The sequence below is a fragment of the Macrobrachium rosenbergii genome, chromosome 14, assembly GCF_040412425.1.
Source record: "Macrobrachium rosenbergii isolate ZJJX-2024 chromosome 14, ASM4041242v1, whole genome shotgun sequence".
Taxonomy (NCBI): Eukaryota; Metazoa; Arthropoda; class Malacostraca; order Decapoda; family Palaemonidae; genus Macrobrachium; species Macrobrachium rosenbergii.
In genome coordinates, this window is record NC_089754.1 from 40894623 (window position 1) to 40915536 (window position 20914).

Below are 20914 nucleotides of genomic sequence, written 5' to 3' on the forward strand. Positions count from 1 at the left end.
AAGGACCAAAATAGTGACTCAGTTCAACCATAAATCAATTTTATCACACAAACCAATTACTCATAATGTCCCACTTTTCTGTTCAATGAATTATACTTCACTTTTTGTTAAAGAAAACGGGAGTAGACAGGTAGGTGCACATGTGGTCCTCCGATCCATGAGTGTCTCACAGCCAGTTTGGTCACTTTTCATGTAGTCTGACCAACTAACTATTAGAAAAGATGGAGTTGGGTGTTGGGAACACTATTGTGAGTACATATGAAAAATTACTTTTTTATTACATAAAAACCCTAACTTATAACAGTCTCAATCATAATTAAGGTGGGAAGGACCAAGCTGCTAAATACCCCAGAATTAACTGGTAAAGAGTTAGGAGCAGTTGTAGAGATCTTGGGAGTTAATACAATAATAGCAGTCTCTGGTTTTAAAAGTAAAGAGGGAGGTGTATTTTGAGGTTTGTAATTTGTAAAATTGAGTTGCTATGTTTACCTTTTGGTTTATACACTAAGATAGTATAAAACAACACTTATTCATGACTTAAGAGATTCTGTCTTGAAGGAAGCTGTACAGGGAAAATTATTGAAACGTCAGGGTGAAGCTGATGATGAATCACAGGTTTGGGACTTCATCCAAAGCAGGGACTACTTGGCTGCATAATACCATAGGACCAGGTGAATAAGAATCCTGCCACCTCTAAGTCATATTCCTAAGTTAAGTATATTTTAGTTTAACCAGACCACTGAGCTGATTAACAGCTCTCCTAGGGCTGGCCCGAAGGATTAGATTTATTTTTACGTGGCTAAGAACCAATTGGTTACCTAGCAACGGGACCTACAGCTTATTGTGGAATCCGAACCACATTATAGCGAGAAATGAATTTCTGTCACCAGAAACAAATTCCTCTTGTTCTTCACTGGCCGGTCGGAGATTCGAACTCGCGACCAACAGAGTGGTAGCTGAGAACGGAACCCGCTCACCCAGCGAAGAACTGTCATATTCCTAAGGTAAAATCTTGGGAATTATGTTTGGTGCTTTTACACACCAGCAGCTAAAAGTGAATTAGCAAAAATATAACTGTTAAAAAGTAAAGGAGTAGAAAGAACAAATTTTATGGACAGGAACCTTGACCTGTGCCGCTTTGCCGTCTGTAACATTACTGTATTCCTTTAAAATTACTTGTTTATGCCAGTATGGAATAGTGCTCCTATTGACTTGCTTATTAACATGTCTAACAGAAATAGCAAAGCTTGAAGCTCCTTCCATGGAGTCCTTGGTCCTCTGTAGATATATTTGTAGCAATTAAATGTGAGAAACCCAGGGATCCGAGAGCATATGTGTCCATCTACCAGTCAGTTATTGTCTTCATTTACAAGAAATTTAGCATTTGGGAAAATCTTTGACCAAAAATTTGGGTTATTAAAAATAATGGATTTATTGTGAAGCAACTAAATTTGAAAATAGTCTTATGATCGAGACTTGTATGGTCTTGCCCTACAAGTTCTTTTTCATATATGGATGGTACTGATTTAGACTGACAATATTATGAGCACAGTGATTTCCCTTCATGTTGCTTAGCTATTTTTGACAGTCATAACTTTCAGCATTAAAGAACTTAGAAGTGTTAATACAATTTTCTTAACTTGTCTGAAGATGGTATTTTGTATATATGATTGCTTGATATTTGAATGTATTTTATAAAGTAAAGCAGTTTTTTACAGTAATATAGCTTGTTCAGTATTTCTCTAGAAAACAGTTTCAAAAGTAAGGGACAGCAGCTGGCTGCTTCAATGATAGGAACGTGTTTATTCTGTAGGTCAGTTGATGTTTCTTTTCCTTTTACAATGGACATTTTGAATTTCGTCCTTTATGCTCTTTGCTTTATTATCCGTTGGTATTTAGGGTTTTCAATAAAATCCATCTCTTGTTATAGCTGGTATTATTATGAATGGCATTTGTTATGTATTATATTTACCTTGACAGTCTTTTCTATTGTAGAAAAAATATGATATTTTAATGATAAAATAAAGTTTGTTCATACTTACCTGGCAGATATATATATAGCTGGATTTCGGAGAAATACAGCTATATATATATCTGGCAGGTAAGTGTCATGAACAAATTAGAAAATTAGGTACATATGCAGTGCACTATGAAATTCATTTAATATATTTCTAACTTCTAGTTTCGTTCTTATTTTGTGTTGTGTGTTGTATGTGCAGGTTGTAGCATGATGGAAGTAGAAATGGTGGTGGGAAAAACTTGAATTATTCATGGAGGAGAGGGAAGGATTTCTTGAGTCATTTTTTTCTTAATTGCAGATGAATCGAATTAGGATTAAAACTTGTTCAGTTTCAGGAGTTAAGAAATTCCAGGTAGCATAATGGAAAAGAATATTGATGAGATAAAATTTGTAGCAAGTAATAAATGTTTGCCAGAAGTAAGCAGTGAGGTATAATATTGGGCATAAAGATTGCGGTTTACATCTTGTCTTAATACATATGACTAATAGGGCAATGGAATAATGTGAAGAGTAATGCATCCCGGCTTAAGTATAACGGATATTAATCGCTCATGGTCATAAGATACACAGTAAATAGAATTACGTAACCTTATGCCAAAGTGTATGGATGGAAACAGTTCAGTATTTAATTTTTTTCTTGAAAGAATTCAGAAGTTGAACCGTATCTCTCTTAGCACTTGCTATTCTGGGAATATATGATGGAGATCTATTGCCTACTCCACTTTTGAATGAGCTATAGGAAATTAGTGCAGATGAAAGAATTACAACTTCAAGTTTTGTGTGCATTCATTCAGTGATGTGCCCAGGTATTCTTTGTTAAGTGTATGTATGTTTCTGAAAATAATTCCCAACAAGAAGGTAATTATAAAAAACTGGATAGATATATGTATGGTAAAAAAATGTGTTCATTGATAAATTATTGAGTGAATAAAGGTCAGTTAACTATTCATTTTATGATCAAGACCAGACAATGTTGCCAGGAAATCACAGATTGGCAAAATGGGCTAAATCCTTTGGATTATATAAGAAGGAAATAAGATGTGTATTGGATTTCTGATATTGTATGATTTCAAAGTGATGAAATACAAACAGAATAGAGACCACTGGAAACACAAGATGACCAGATATTCATGGTTTTAGCAGGAAGAGTATGGAAATCAGTTTAGACTCTCAGTTTCACAAGCTTACAATTTCTACAGTTTATCTGTGTGAATTTTAAGCCAGACTTGTATCCTTAGGCCAGGCAATTGCCAGTGCTTTACACATTAGAAGCTAAGAGGCCCATTCCCTTGGCAGTATAATTTTGAAGGGCAAGCAACTACAGTCACAAACCAAACTGAATGAATTCAAAGCTGGAAATTAGATCAGTTTCACTGATGCGACAGAAATTGTTTTACTCAACATCATGAAGAGTGACATTAAAAAAGATAGCCTTTAAAAATAAAGGATAATTACTTATTTCACAAGTTTTGCTTATATAATAACAATGATAATAATTAAGACATTCTGGGATGAATATTATAGTGTACCCTATTATCACAGTTTTTTATAGAACAAGATCAAACTGTGATGTGGAGTATCTGTATGTCTGCAGGCATGGAATTGGACAGATTGTGGCTATGATGTGATTACTTAGTTTGCCATGCCTTGTACAGTGACTAAGTTTTGATAGGCTTTGGGTATTGTCTGAGAAGCCCCTCAGCCATATGTATATATATTTAAAAAAAAAATTGATATCATTTGCTCTGATCATTTGGTTTTGAGGGTTTTAATTAAGGCTGCAGTTGATGTCAGATATATGTCACTGTATCATTCCTTGTTGTATGTATTAACTTTACCTTCCTCTTCCAGCCTAAATAATTGTAGATGCTTTTTGTGATTCTTAATACTCTCATTTTTAGCTGTAGTAAATTTTTTTTAGTATTGTATAATAAATTTTGTCCTTGTCTTCTATCATGTACTTTATTCATGAAAATGTTTCTCAGTTACACCATTGTAGGAGTTGTTTTATTCAGAGTAGTGGTTTTCTTATTTTTTGTATGAATTAGGTTTTGATGAGGTGCACCAAAGGTAGCATCGGTTTTTGTAATATGTAAGATTGTATGAGCACAGGAAGACTTTATTGCACTGTGTATATACTGGATATTTTTCTCCTAGCATTACCTTAGTAGATGTGTCAGTAAAATGAAATGACTTTTTATGTTGGAAATTTCGGTGCTGTATTTTGGTTATTTTTAATAGTTCTCAGTACTTTTTTGGCTGTGTAAGAAACATTGGATTTTGATCTTAGGAATTAAGTGGATTATGTGTGCTGTACACAGTTTTTAACATGATTTTAATGCAATAATTTTTCTCTTTGTTTTAGCTGTATTGTTGAAAGCCGAGTGTTTCACAACAAACAAGCGGAGAATGACAATCCTGTTAAATATGGAGTTGTCCAGCCTTCAACAGAAGAGGTAATGAAAAGTTTATGGAGATTTTTATCATGCATTTTTCTCTAGGGTATTTTAATATATGTATGACTTTATAATTATGATTGATGACATCCAGTTCAGATAAGTTTATGCTAATATTGGCCTTACAAGTGTAATAATCTCATTAAATATCATTGCCAGACTTGTTTAAAATTTGTGTTAACACAGTATATATTGACCTAGATTGTATTTTTATTTTCAAGTTGATATTCTGATGAAAAGATAGGAATGGTAGCACTCAGCATCACTTTCTTTTAACCATGGTTGGCCAATTGATTGAACTGAGTCCCTATTTTTGGTTGAAAGTATTTGTTAGTTATCTCACATAGTACAGTATGCTTATTTGTGTTACACCAGTTGGTGTCCATAATCCTGGGCCATGTTATTTTTTGTTTTATGGTTTTGACATTTGTAAGTTGCTGTCATGTGTGTTCATTATGTTTTGGAGCTGCTCAGATAAAAATACTTGAATAGCAAACTCTTTTACAGTTTTAGCCTAAATTAACATTAAAGGAATAATTTTTAAATTTTTACAGTAATTTGTTTATTCATGTTTGTTAAGTATTTTAACATTCTATAAGCAAATTTTCTGAGAGAAATTATGATAATTTAAAACTTTGCACTTTAATCTGGCATGATTGTTACTTGCAGAGGAAAATATGTACACTATCTTTTCATTTGCAGGTTTTAACCCTTCAGGGACGGGCTAAATACGTATTAAACACACCCCCAAACCGGGCAAACTTTAAGGTTGGCCAATTTAAGAAAAAAACATGTCAATGGATAGTGGAGATATGCAAATGCAGATCGTGTAAGAAAAAAATTCTTAAAAATTTTCCCTACCTTCCACGGGAAGTTGAAAGTGACCATTTACAACCTTTGTGTGGGTCCCCTTTTACAAGACACTCATAAAAATATGCTAATTTTACCAAGTTATACATATTTTTTCTAATAATTTATTTTATTTTATTTTGTAAAATTGTAATTACAGCTCACACAATATCATAACAGATAAGAACTAAAATCAGTAAGAAATTCTGAATATATTTTTTATAAAATATTTACGGGATTTACTGAGATGGGGAGATGCAGTAACTTTTTGTGAGGTATACATGTTTCTAATATTTCTTTGCACTTTTCTTTGGAAAATTACAATTATAGCTGACATACTATCATAAAAGATAAAAACTAAAGCCAACTGCAATCCCTGGGTATATTTATGAGCAAATAAATAAAAAGACGTCATGGAATAGAGAGGGGCAGCACATTCCCCTATCAAGTATCAAGGCACACTGATCCCCCTATGTCCTGTGCTGAGTTACTACAGTTGCCATAAGTCATTTATGGACCATTGAAGTGCTATGAATATCTTTCCCGCTAAATTCATCCAAATTGTAGGGCACGTAATATTGTTACTCAGATGAGTAAGTCCGTCCATCACTCAAAACCTGTTATAGATCATCATATGATGATGCCCGTCCATTAAGGGTTAAAACTGTTTCAATAAAATTAGTATTAAAGTTTTTCTCCATTCCAGAAACTAGTCAATGCTCCAGCATGGCAATTCCTAACTATTCCTGTTAACAATGGAGCAGAAAAACTTTTACTGCGAGGAGACTGTGAGGGCCAAGTAAGTACATTGCTCTACTTTTTTATTTGGAATAATTTTTAATAAAGTAAACTGTACTGTATGTAAAATATATACAGTGACACTGTAGTATATAGGGTATATTGTAACTGTTTAGCTGCTCTGGGTGTGTAAAGTAAGTCTAGATGAAGGAAAGTCCAAGGAAATGTGTGAGAGGAATGAGTGTGCTGCTGTAAAAGGGGAGAGATGGTTGAGGTGAATGTAAGAAGTATAAAAGCATAACATTACAGTACTAAGTATACATAGTGGAAACATGCATGGTAAAGTTTTCATTGAAAAAGTCAAGGATTAATTGAGGAAAAGCTCTTTGGGTTGTAACTAGGAAGAGGGTACAGGGATGCAGTTAATGAGAAATTTGAGAGTAAAGGGGAAAACTTCTCTGTAGTAAACAGGGATCTAGCTAAAGCCTAACATAGAATTTGAGATTCAGTGTATAGTTCATTGAGATGTATTAGAAGGTGATTTGTTGAAAACAGAAGATTTTATAATGAGAGTAAATCTTGTGTTAAGATCTGTAGACTTGAGAGTAACTGCTTCAGTGTGAGAGGGGATAAGACATGTGTGGCATTCCATGGCTGTTTGATATTTAATGGGATAGATTAGTGAGTGAACTTACAGACAGGACAAGTGGTGCATATGTAAAGTTGTTGGGTAAGAAGAGTCATAAACAGGATATCAAAAAGCTGCCTATTGGGAGTATATAAACATGGTAAGCATGTGACTTTCAAAAGAAAAGTACCCTTTGTGAAATTGTATATAATGCTTCCTCTGGAGCTGATTTTCAGAAGTAGATCTTCATTAATAATGTCTTCTTTCTCAGTGAATTGAGCTAACATATTCATGAAATTGTTCTTATTTTATGTAACCCCCAATTCTTTAGTTATTTTATTTTATGATAAAGACTCCAAGGCATGCTAACTCTACTTTTTTTTAAAAGGTGATGTTGTGGCGGTTAGCAGATGTGTCTGATAATCAGTTAATGCAGATTAAGCAGGTTCAACCCTTTAAAGCACTTATCTTTACACCAACATTAAATTGTTCCATGATGAAAGCTTGGGCAGCAATGACACCTCCTCCAATAGGTATGTCATGACTTAGGTATTAGTTCATTTTCCAGATACCAGTATATGAGTATTTTAACAAAAGAATTTTTATAACATGCTCACATTCAAATAAGTGATATCCACAAAAATAAATACACTAATTTAATTTTATATTATGAATTACAAATGTATTGTAGCTTAATAATGTAGCAAGATGGAATGATGGTGAAATATTTTTGGTAACCTGGGATACCATACTGTATTCAGAATTTACAGGCTTAATAATATTTATCTTTATAATTTTATACCATGACTCTGTGGGATATTTAATTAAAGATGATTATATATTCCATAATTTCTGACACTAAATCAGAGCAACTCTTACTTCTGTGGTTTCAGTTCCTTATACCTTCTCATATATGTGTCTAATTGTCTTTGTATTCATTGTTTTTCAGGTGTTTTAGATCAGTTGGAAGGTGAAAAACACCCTCCAAGAATTACAGCCAGTTTATTCTTACCACTTCAAGGACGGCTAGCATGTGGTCGTGATGATGGGTCAATTATTCTTGTACCTGCCACAGAAACTATTATGCTGCATCTCTTGCATGGCAAACACCATCATTACCACAGTAAGCCTATTATTTTGTGTTGATTGCCTTTTGATTCAGTTTTGATTCGCTTTAACATTGCAGAACAAACCCATCACTTCACTAGCCTACATTCATGGTTTTCCACATAGTATTCCAGACATGTTATCCCCACTTTAAGAAAAGTCCATGTGCTTGCTGGATATTTGTACTGAGCAGATATCCCCTATGGCTCATGGAATTGAGCAGGTAGGAACACTTTTCACTTGTCTATGTTGTTGTTAACTAGTCTCAGACTCTAGATTTAGTTGCATTATATAGTATATTTCTCTTTAGACACAGATTTAGTTTATCCTATTTTTATATTTCTTTTTTTTTCTGCTCTTACAATTAAATATTTAGATGGGAACCATAAGGAATCACCACGTTCATTTTGTGCCAAGGAGATGTTCTCAGGAGACATTCTTGGTGATTCTTATTGGTGATGGTATTATAATAGATGCCAAAGAAGTTCTTTTGACTGACCACTTCCATGTTTTTGGTGTTCTTCATATTTGGATAGGGGTTAAAGGTGCAAACACCCCTCTTGGTACAGAGTGAAGGTTGTCTGGTCCAGAGAATTGAGTCACTGGAATTAGATTCTGGTCTGTGGCTAGTTTCTTATTCTCCCTTGCCTTTGTGACCTTTTGTTGAGTCACTGTTCTGGATTGTGACCTAACACTTCTCTTTCTTGGCCTTTATGATTGGGGGAGGACAAGATCAAATTATCATCGCTGGTTGGTGATTGAGTCCTTTCCTCTTTTATCCTGACATCAGTTCCTTCCCTAAGATGTCTACACACCTAAGGCATATGTGGTGATACTCTGGCTAAATGTGTTTGCAATGTCTGACTGACAGGCTCCATCAGCTCTGCTCTCTGGAGCTAAGCTCAGCAATTTGTTGTTGCTGTGATCCAGACTGGAGATGGACTAAGGATTTTTGCTGTATTCTGTTTCAGTTGTTGCAAGTTTTTCCTTAAGGTCTGCTTCAGACAAGGTTATTTGAATTTAAGTGTTATGGTACCAATGTATTACTATGTACAACACAGAAAATAATATTACTTTTGTATTGTATGCATAGTACATATTTATTTGATATAACAGGTATTGTAAATTAAGAAAACTCAATGTACTTAACTATTGGGTCAAGATAGGCAAACATGGATAAAGTTTATTACATTTAACTACAGTTTAAGACTTTCTTAATAACTGAAAGCAAAGATTACTTCGTAATGAAAGGAAACAGATTTAAAATTTTTTTTTTATCACAATAAGGAATAAATTATTTTTAGTCTTTTTTTACTTTGTTGCAGATTGGGCTCAACCAATGGTATTGCGTGGCCATCAGGGACGAGTCAATTGTCTTTTGTATCCTCATGGTGAAAGTCCACGATATGACATGTCTCACTTGGTTTCTGGTGGTATTGATTTTTCTATCAATGTTTGGGACATGTACACGGGCAATTTGGTTCATCGATTTGTTGTTCAAGCTGGACAAATCTTGCAACTATTAGTGCCACCACCAACATGTATGGTAAGTCTCCCTTATGCAATGGTTCTCTCTCTTGTATGTTCTGTATGAAGGTTACTTATGAAATTATGTTACTTAGTAGATTTGTCTTTATGTCTAAAAACTACTTTCTTTTTTGCAGCCTCGCATTCAGAATTGCATTTGTAGTGTATCAGAAGATCACAGCGTTGCGTTACTCAGCATTAAGGAACGGAAACTTGTTTTGCTAGCATCTAAACACTTGTATCCAGTGAGCACAGTCAAGTGGAGACCAGAACATGACTTTCTTATTGTTGCAACACAAGATGGCTCTGTCTATGTCTGGCAAATGGAAACTGGTAATAATACTTTGATTTTACTGTTTTATCTTTTTTTTTCACCAATTTGAAGAACAATTAAGAGGTACTATACCTCTAGCAATAGAAATAAATCCTATTTTTTATTACATATCTCCTTTAAATTCCTGATATTTTGTAGTTACATTTTCACTGCTGAAATGCCCTAGGACACTTGATTTACATATACAATGTTTCATGCTGCTCTTATGCAGGTAGTCTATGCTAGCTGCTAGAGAAACTTTCTTGAAAAATGTACCATTTAGTTATTGTTACTCGCCTATCAACTCTGTTCTGCCTTATGTTACCACTGTTGTCAAATTAAGTTTTCACACATAAAGCAGCACTTAAAGCTTATATTGTGTTTAGGCAACAATTTAAGACAAGGATTCAAGATATATGGCAAGATTATTGGAACACCATAGTTACATTTAACAAAGAACGGGGTGCTGCAGCAGTTGTGCTGCCAATATACAAACATCATTTCACCATAAAGATAAAAGGATTATTTAGTATCAGAAAAAACAAACAATGATGAACGTACTAGTAATCAGAGTAATTTATAATCATTGTGTTGTATTTGAGACTTGGAACATTAAATTGATAAAATCACATTAGCAGTCTGATTAAATTATCAGCTGAATGATGAGGCCTGCAGAAGAATGAGACTTACTTGTGAGACGGTACTCCCTTCCTATCTTCTTGGGAGTGTCTGTTCTAAATTTGATAATTAATGAATCATGGTTCCCTTTGCCAGCTTATATCAGTTAAAATGATTTACTTTTCTCATAGATCAAGCACTTAAAATATTGGGGTTTATATTCATGTCACTTCATTTAATTTTGGTTTATACAGGTGTGCAGTTTAGAGTAAAATGGAAAATTCAGTGGGAAATTTACAGATTCTGTTATATGTATCAGCATTATGCCTGTGTACAATATATGCTGATGTAGTATGCATGCAGTACCTGTTTTTCTGAACTGTATTTTATATATGATGATGTTTGTTTTTCTTACAGGTCATCTTGACCGTGTTTTACAAGGTGTAACAGCTGAAGAAGTTTTAGGAGCTTGTGATGAGCATTTAGCATCTACAGGAGCTGGTGGTAGTGGAAGTGGTGGTTCTGATGCGGGCCTTGCTAATCCTGCCGTCCATTTATTTCGTGGACTTAGACATCGGAACTTGGCAGCCATTAGACATGCAGCTCAAGTAAGATATTAATTCAGAAACTTTGAACTCATTGAATGCCAGTTAGGGAGAAAAATTGTCTGTATTGTTGAAAAGGAAAAGTAAATGATTTACTTTCCATTTAGTAAGGAATATATTCTAAATCATGCTGTACAGACCAGTGATCCTGGAATTTTTCTGTCTACAGAGAGGTATCCAACAAGTGCTGGGTGAACAGAATAATCATCAAGACATTCATGATAGCTCCAAAATGCGCACTTGTCCGTTAATGATACAAGGTTTACGCACAAACAAACAAGATGCTAATTCTCACGTCCTTTTCTTTGACATCGAAGCCCTAATTGGTAAGTATCACATTCCTTTTCCTGTATGCAGTTACTGTAATTGATTCTTTTCATTACTATGTAGTTATTGTATTCTAGAACAATTCACAGTGATTAGTGGTTTAATATCTTGCAAATTAACAGACCCATAATAATGTGTTGTACAAAGGGCCGCAGGTGGTGAACACCGCACTCCAAACTTGGTGACAGAATGGAAGTCTATGCCTTTCTCCTGTTTAGAGAGCTGTGACAGATTCTAGTGAGGTTTCAAACTGAAAATTCTCAGGTAACTCTCATCACTCATTTTAGCCCCAGCAAGAGTGGTTGTCAGAATATGTAGATGACCCAAGAGTTCTTCCTATTTGGAAGAGACTACTGAAATTGACCCACTGCCATCAGTTTATAGCTGTCCAATCACTACACCTTCACAGAAGTCATCTAGCTGTATTCTCAGAGATTAGCTTTTCGGAGGTTGCTGTAATGAATCACTGCTACCATTGCTCTTCACTAAGGAAGTGGGCACTGGATTTTGCTTGGTGTGACAAACAGGGTTTTGTCCATATGAAGCTTCTGTTCCCATTCTAGCCAACTTCTTTTATCTAAATAACAATAAGCTTGCTCTCTGCCATTATGGGTCATTACTCCTCTGTATCTTCAGTCTTCCTGCAGCATGGCTTAGTGATAAGAATATTTTAGACTTGTTTAATCATATTGCCCAGTCAATCTCATCGGTAATCATTAAACCTCATAAGTTAGGACTCAACTTTGCTGCTGTGCATTCTAATTAGACCTTTGTATGAGCCTATTGCACTCGCATCATTCCTGAATATGGCTCTCAAGATAGTGTTCTTGGTTGCTTTAGCCTCTTTGAGGCATGCCAATGAGATCCATTCCCTGACAAGTGAAATTTCTCACTCTGGCTGTTGTCTTTGATGGGTCTTTTGTTTGCCCCAGAGTTTGTAGCAAAAACTGTGTTCTAATAAACTTTGCTAGTTCACCATTCCTGTTTGTCTCCCTCTTCTGCTGAAAATAAGCTTCTCTGCCCATTGAGAGCCATCAGGCTCCATATCCAAAGGATTTGATTATCTACTCTTCTCATCTGTTCCTCACAAGAGTCATCAGGATCAGAATGTGCATGTTTCAAAGAATTCTGTAACATGATGTCAGCAGGTCATTTCACAAGCTTATTGGCAATCTTACAAGAACTCAAGGTCATGGCTTTTGAAGTCAGTGGTGTTTCTTTTTCCTTGGGCTTTAAGAACTACATAACTCTCTACCATCCATTGAGAGAACACTTAGCAAAGTTCAAACATTTTTGCTAGATTGTATTCACATGAAAGTCATGATCTCATCTTTCATTGTTCTGACACTTGGAAGTGTGTTACCCTTGAGTACCTGCCTTTATGCCCCCCTGCTTGGTTAATGTACGTCTTTGGGATTATGTCTCCCATTACAAAATCACTACTTAGGGAAGTTCTTATGATTTTGATTGGTCCATTATTGCTCCACTGTCCTTTACTGTAAGGGGTTGGATGTCTTGTACTTCAGTTTACCCTCCTCTTCCATATCTTTTCATCATTTTCCTACCACCTAAATAGTGATTCAGGCTATTTTGTGATTAACGGGTTCATAAGGACAATGTTTTTTTATAATAAAACATTTTTAAAAAAATAGTAGGTCTTTTCTTTTTCACAAAATCTCTCAGTTTGGTGTAACAAGAGCTGATCACATGTAGCAAGTCTACTAAAAACAAATTTAATTGTAAAAACATTGTTTTTGTGTAGCTTTGGAAATTCTGGTGATAGGTAAGGTTTGAGTAATTTAAAAGAAAGTATGCACAAGAGACTTCCCAAAGAATTTTCATCCTCATATGTTAGCCTTGAATGACTTCTTGCAGTGTGATGTACCTGTCTTAATTTTTTATAATAACACTTTTCAGCAGGTTTGTTCATAGATAAATAAGTTAGTTTTTAGATCTCATATTATATTAGTGATCATCATGGGCTTTAGAGAGTGAGAAAAAACAACAAAACAAAAAAAGCAGCTGTAGATGATTTTCATTATTGTGAGAAAGTTAAGCAGAACACTTAATAGTTAAAATACTAAACTCTAAAAGAGCTGGCGTGGCTTAGATGTATTAGCATGTGTATATTAGGTACCTTTGGAACTTTTTTAAATACATTCCAAAGTAGTTCCATATAGATACTATTCGCAATGATTGCTAGTGTTTATACAGAAATAAGATGAAAACTTATCTTGAGAATAAATACATCTTTTATTTTGCAAATTGAATGACTCTTAGAAAGTAACTGGTATACAAGCATAGTGATTTTATTTGAATTGCAAATGTTATTATTTGTAGGTATTTTATACTTATTTAATGATTGCTTTTCATTTTCCAGTACAACTTCTTAGTGACGAATATACGCTTATGTCTCCTGGGACCCTTGAAGCCAATGATTTGATCATGAGTAGCCAGTATCACCGCATGAATGTCCTTACCCATCCTGCTTCGCCTGAGGCAGCAAAGAAAATCGCAGGTAAGTGTATTTTAATTCTTCAAATATATGACTTTGTTATTAGTACAATGACGTCGAACACTTACTGTTCAAAAGTTTGGATTCAATTAACTTTTTCTTTCTTTGATGCTGTATTTCAGTGGAATGAGTAAGGGTTTCATAGTTGTGTGGCTGCTGTATAGAATTGTTGTAGATGAGATGGAAATGCTGTGTTGACTGAATGAATGATATTGTTGTGCTGCTTATTTGGTTGTTTATTTATTTTATATATTTATTGTTATTTTGATGATTTTCTCTGATTTTATATAAGATCTCTTCATCATATATTCACTATAATTGATGACATTTATAACATGGATGCAGTGCTTTGAGGTCAACATAAAGCAGAGTAAATCATTACCACATTTTGCGCTTCATTGGGAGACATTGGCAACACTTTAATGTGTGGGTTTCACTATTGCCATTAGTATACATACTCATAGATAATGAATATACTGTATATTACAGTGGGTTCCTGGTACATAATACTGTAATTATTGTACTTTTATCATTGTTATAATGGTTGGTAATGTAGGATTTTCTTTTCATCAAGCAAATACTGTATGGAATATCTATGTATAAAAACAATTTTGAGTACAATTGCTTTTGTGGTACCCTTGTGCCTCGAATAATTGTCTTTTGGAGAGTGATCAAAGTATTACTGTATTTGTTATAGAATTAATCTGTAGTTTACAATGATTTTTCATACTTTTTTCTTTACCCATGCTGCTTTGGATTCTACATGGGGTATGTGTGTATTGTAATTAGAATTCTTTGGGAAAGTAAAGGATAAGGCAGGGGAAATGGAGAAAAAAATGAAGGAAAAAGACAAACATGGTAAGGTTTCGTTGTGTTCATTTGTAATTATAAGTTGTCTGTACCCTGTACTCTATCTAATACCAAATGCTTTTTAATCCCCTACAGCCCTTGACATTGTGGTGTTATTAAAGTGTACCTTTTCGTTACCTATCCACTCCGCTTTCTATATGAATATTAAAGGGAAAATGTTAATTTCTGTTTTACACATATTTCTCATGCACATTGATAGGAAACAGTTTTGTTCTCTTGTTGGATATGTGCTTCCACCTGATAATCATGCATCTATGCACTGTTTAACTCACCATGAACATGACTTTTCTTTTTATTGACACATATGTTTATGATTATGCAGCCTTTATCAATCCTTTTCATTTGTATGTGGAAACAGGGACATTTTATGTAAGGCATTTAGTGCTCCTTTTCGTCCTTCTGTTTATTCAGACTTTGCAGAACCCTACCTCTAAATGTTGTTATATCAGTTGTATATTTGTTATCCTTTTGTGTTGTACCAATATACATAAAGGTTATCTGTTCAGTGACACAAACAATTCATCGGTATTTTTGGAGGCTTATTTTATGAATTGAAAGTTGCTAATAAGGAATCATCCTGTGTGCCTCATATAGGAATGATCTATTCATTTTTGTCACTGAATAATTAAATTGTCAGATAAACCTATTTTATGTCATTTTTCAATGTGTGTGACTGTGTGTTTTTAAAATGAAAAGAAACATAAAACTTAAACATAGAAAAGAACTGTAGGTACCGTGCAATTTTTCGTGATTATTTGGTTTAATTTTTGATATTTTTATTCTGGTAAATATGGACCTTGTGAAATTTTATGTATCTTGTGTCAGTATATGTGGTTGATGAACTTATGCTGAGGATAAATGATGGGAGGAAAGATGTTGAGTAACGAGGATATTCATATCTTAGTGAAAGAATTAGGGAGGTGTCCTAGCATTAAGTTGATGGGTATGTATGCTGAAAGAATTTATGAGATGAAATAGTTTGGGGCTTATAGAACCAAATAAACATCTTGGTTGTTGATTTTTATGAAAGTACTTGTAGAATTTTGAGGTGTGAATGCTGTCTGTGATATTATGACATTATTAAGGGGAGATAGGATAATCCTAAATTAGTTAAACTGATGTAGAAAATTGCAAACAATAGTATAAGGCTACAAAGTCTTTAAAAGGTGATTACAAGCCTATTATAAAATCTTTTTGCATATAAAAATCACTCGAAGAATTATACACCTTTCAACATGATGTGGATGTTGAAATTGTGCAGATAGGATTGTATGACAGGATTGTTTTAAACAAATCAATGATATTGACAAACCAGTCCATGAATCCTAGGCACACAATATCCTATTGAAAAGAACATTTGATAACCAAGAATCTCTTATTATGCTTGTGCTTGATTGATACTGTATATGTATGGAAGTTACAGGAAATGTGTATGTGTACATGTATTTCTTGTGCATTTATGTTGACTATCATTGACTTCATTTTTATTGTTTTTTTTTACTTTTTATAATTTCAGTAAGAAACTTAAAAGCTGCATAAGATGTATGTAATGTGACCTTTTTGTCAGTATCTTTGGTTATTGATATTTCAGTGTAATCAGCAGTGCCATACTTTTGTTTGTGAGGTTATAAAGAATCAGGTTTTTGTTTATTGCTATTCTGTACTTGCAGCTTATGCTATGATTCTGTTGTTATGCAAGCAAGACAAGTTTACAATTCTGTGCTTTCTTTGTGGTTGCACTTTATCTCCATTATAATGATAATGAAATCCAGCATGAATTGTTCATGCATTAATTCCTGATTTTTGTGGACACACATGTACACACATTGTATATATTTTATATATTGTATATCCTGTATTATATGTACTGTATAATAACTGATGTTATAGAACTAGATTTTTGTAGCTCCCAATGAAATATTTTTTATTAGCCATCTGTCATAGTACTGTTGCAGATATGTTTGCTTTGCTAAAATATATGAAATATATACTAATACTGAGTTGTAATATTGTTGTAGGAATGGCATATAGATCACACTTTGACATGTATTATCCGTAGAAGTATTTTGAGGTGTTCAATAGGTGTGGGCTAAAACGCACACAACAGATACTAGTAAAATGTAGTCAGTGTAAAAGTCCTCCCAGTCAACTTTTCCATTTATCTGCCACCCCCCCCTCCCCAATCCCCTGTGCTTTCACCATCGGCAGATCTCTTAGGGCGTGCAAGGGATCGAGCTGTCATTATGGAGAAGAAGCTGAGGGAACGAGATCAACAGGGTAGGCTCATGCTTTTTCTTGATTTATTGCTTTTATTTATGATGGTCTGGAGCAAACCCTGGTGGGCTTCTCAGTAGGTGATTCCTCTGTTATAGTTTTAGTACTAGGTAACATGATTGGTCCCATACTTTAGGTCATGATGAAATGTGGAATGATTAATGCAATGGGATAATGCATGCTTTATGTAGAGCTGGAAAGAATGTTAATTTTTTTGTCTTAGATGACTCATTGTTGTTGGATTTGAATTGGTATTTATAGAAATATTTTTGTTATTTATGCTTATATATAGAGAGATAGAGATCTTTTACCAAAATCAACAGAATGTAGCAAATATTCTTAAAGGTGTTTTGTAGATTTGCTTAACATCATCATATCCGTGATTGTGAAACATTTCACCATTTTATCCCTTTCTGATCTTTGGTGACTTTTCTAGATTAGGCTGTACCTCAACATGTCTAAAGGCATGTTCAAGTTCATCTTGGCAAAGATAAGAAATGTACTTCGGTATATGTAATAATTTGAGACCTGAGGAATTTCATGTATACTTACATGTAAACACACATTGATGTATATTGTGTTACAGTACTATATTTATGCATTAAACCTACCAATTCCAAACTTGGAACATGCCTATATTTGAATATAGATTTGTTCCAACACAAATGCCTGTTTGTATGGAATGTAAAATAATGCTAACTGTTAAACATTTATCAACAGCAAATGTCAAGTTTGGAAACTAATCAGTGAAAGAGTTCTGTGTGAACCAGTATCATTTTGAAGTAATCCAGTTATAAAAAGCTGTAATTTAATAAATAAAGCCTGAGTTTTATCTTTAATGAAGACAAATTTGTTGGGCCAGCCCAGTGAGGGCTAAATAAAGTAGCTTAGTGATCTGGTTAACCTACTTTATAATGATAATTTCCACTTCTTTATTCCACAAATATGTTTCTTCATCTTACAACAGAATAGATTAACTCTCGCCAGTAGATGTCTGTATCCAATACTTCTTAGTAATGTCACTGAATATGAATAGTGGCCCCAAATAGATCAATTAATGTTGTATATTTGTTTAAAATTAATTTTTTTCCAAAATTTTTCAATTTTTCAACTGGAATCAATGCATTATGAATCTATGTATTCAAATGAAAGACACTTGGATGATTTATGCTGTTGTTAAAGTCATATATTTTTCTAAAAGGGGTTTCAGGAAGTCTTATATGTTTGGGCAGTGTGAATAATACAAATTGTAGGCTTAAGCTGTAAAGTAGTGAGAAATTATGACAATTCTGGGACCTGGGGAACATTCAGATATTCTAGGCAAACAGCTTGATGGTACAGACTAATATAGCTCAATCACTCTGCATGCTGCATGCTCTGCTTTGGTTTTCTTCATCCAGTTTTTTAATCTGATGCAAATTGTATAAATTGTGTTACAGTATTATTATTCCCCCTAAAATCCACATGCTTTAAAATATTACATTGTAGCTGTTCAGATAGATACATGCACAGTATATTAGTCTAGGTTGTGAGGCTAACTAAACACTTTTGTGTAACTTGTTGGAAAGAGGAGGTAATAAACATGGGTAAAAACATCATAGCAACATTGCAGGTGGTCTTTGTCCCGTAAATGTCGAATTTTGTGTTTTCAAATTGTTCGTGTCAGGAAACTCATAATGATCTGTTTGCTCAGAAAGTTAGATTAAAGGGAGAAATTAAAAAAAAGAAATAACATTATCATGTTTAATTTGATTATTATAGTTTAGTTATATTTATCCTTGTGTCCATTAATTTTTGTTGAATTAAACTTTTCTTGCAAAAGTTAATGACTGTGCAAGAAGAGAATCTAGAATGTATGACCCAAATCCAACTTAGCCTTTAATATGAAGAGTTGAAATAGAGTTTAAATTTGCTCAAGGTGAAGCTGTGCTGTCAAGATGATATACAGATAACCCTTAATATTTAATGGGTATGGGATTTTTTTATCCTTATGTTCAGTGAATAGTTGAAATTTGCTAATGAAGGAATTGTTCTGACGTTATTGTTAGAGCAAATCCTATGAAAAGGTAATCTTACTCTGAGTGGATTCATCCTCCACATGTTGAATTGGAAGTAATGGAGCTCTCTTTTAAGAATTGACCAAATTATTGGAGATCCCCCTCACACACACACACACACACACACACACACACACTGCATGCACATTGTGAGAAATTTGCATCCAGTATTCTTGATTTTCTTTTTGCTTTGTCTCTCTGATTTTGTGTAGAAAATATATATTGTTGTGAGGTCTCATGACTATATTATTCGTAACTTTCATTATCATAATTATTAATCAGTATATTTTTATGAAATTCCTGTCCCTTTTTGGCAATACTGTTTATAGTGTGCCTTGTGTGATGTACTGTAGATGATACCAAAGTTTCTTTGCAATGTCCCTTGTTGCTCACTGTCTTTTACTGTTAATCTCTTGTGGCCTTGCTGTTCAGGTAGCATTGAATAAGATATTAATGAAAAGCATTTTTATTTTATTTTCTCCTTTTCTATTGTGATTAAATGAAAATATTCATAAAAGCACTTATTATTATAGACCAATTAATCATAAATAACCTTAGATGCGTGGAATACATCCAGGTGCACTAATTTGAAAGATTGCAAAGAAAGCTCCAACCGTGCATACCTAACTGACTGTACACCTTGCAGTTGTCAAAACATGCTGCCATTCGACGGAAGCTTTTGTGTTGTGTCTTTCATCTTTTTTGCATCAGTATCTGTGTACTTTCATCTCTCATCATTTTTGTAAAGTGATCCGTAGTGTTTTGTACCTGGCTGTCTATTCTTGCCTTGGAATTTGCCCTTTCCTTTGGAGCTTTATTCCCATGTCCACATGTACCTCCGTTATCATGATGACTGTTTCATCAGCACCAACTACCTTGCTGCCCTTGTTCCAGTCTTGCTCTCAGTGTCTCCCGTAAGGAGAATTCTTCTTGGGCTTTTTCAGTGCTTCCTCCAGTCTCAGACTTTTAATCTTTGCTTAATCTTGAGATTCCACCACTGATTGGGCTTCTTCCTGTTGCTCCTGGGAGGGGTTGGGTCTGCTGCTCCACCCTGAGCAAGTACTTTGCCTCTTCAACCTGTTCTATCCATGGCCCCTCTGTGTTTGGTGACCCATCTCATTTGCCTGGTTCCCCCTTGAACCCCTTAGAGAGTGAGATTTGATTATACTCAAGACTGTTTTAGTGGAGACCCTTTACTAGTTTGTGATATCTTCAACATTAAGCATCCAGCTATGCCTATGTAGTTGGATTTTGTGATGTCTCTGTACAAGACTTTTGAGCTTCTGCTGGCTAATCTCTGGACTATTCATGAAGACATCATGCTAGATAGGTTGGCCATGGTTCCAGTAGAGGCTACGACAGGCCCATAAATTTGGGCCATCATTTCCATCTTGAAGATCAGCATCTCAAAAGATTCTTTGCTTATGATCAAGGCTCACAAGGTTCTAGCCTTCTCCTCCTCCCCAGCCTTTAAATATTATTTGGAACTCTTTGCCATTCTGAGAATGGGGACCCGGTGTCATTAAAGCACTTGCTAAGTTTTATCTTTGTGATGTTGCTCATAAAATTGTTGGTGTACTCATTGCAATTGGTAATGTGCATTTTGTGGGATGTGGGTTAGATAATTTGCATCATTCAACCTCGTCCTCTACATAATTCATCTATTGTTTATCTGGTATACTGAAAATGTGTATTTTGGAGTACCACCCCTTACCCCTCGTTGAGTACACTCTCTTGGGTTCATCGCCCATCAAATCCTTTACTTGTTGGAATGCCCATTATTCAGGAACTTTGACTGACATCATGCAGTTTATCTTGAACTTCCTCTGCTTTGTCCTCCCCATCCTAAACTGTGATTCAAGCTATCTATGATAGATGGGTTTGTAATAAACTGTTTTCACTATAAAACAAGTTTGCATAAACCCATTATTCATAACTTTTACTACCCTCTTCTCTTCTCCTCCTCCCTCTTCAGACAATAAAAGAATGAATAAACTTGATGTCATGGAC

At 34.5% G+C, this 20914-nt stretch overlaps 1 protein-coding gene across 15 annotated transcripts in view; it reads left to right on the plus strand.

Annotated features, from left to right (window-relative positions):
• The window catches only part of Rbcn-3B (WD repeat-containing protein Rbcn-3B), a 108089-nt gene that overhangs the window by 22912 nt on the left and 64263 nt on the right, over positions 1-20914 (plus strand). For 6 of the 15 annotated variants that reach the window (XM_067116616.1, XM_067116614.1, XM_067116615.1 and 3 more), the window contains 11 exons: positions 4386-4476; positions 6032-6124; positions 7080-7224; positions 7641-7814; positions 9124-9344; positions 9463-9658; positions 10674-10864; positions 11031-11187; positions 13569-13706; positions 14493-14561; positions 16782-16850. In XM_067116616.1, the coding sequence (XP_066972717.1) occupies positions 4386-4476; positions 6032-6124; positions 7080-7224; positions 7641-7814; positions 9124-9344; positions 9463-9658; positions 10674-10864; positions 11031-11187; positions 13569-13706; positions 14493-14561; positions 16782-16850 (1544 nt within the window). The remainder of the gene's footprint in view (positions 1-4385; positions 4477-6031; positions 6125-7079; positions 7225-7640; positions 7815-9123; positions 9345-9462; positions 9659-10673; positions 10865-11030; positions 11188-13568; positions 13707-14492; positions 14562-16781; positions 16851-20914) is intronic. The other 9 variants (XM_067116624.1, XM_067116627.1, XM_067116622.1 and 6 more) reach the window with 3 other exon arrangements.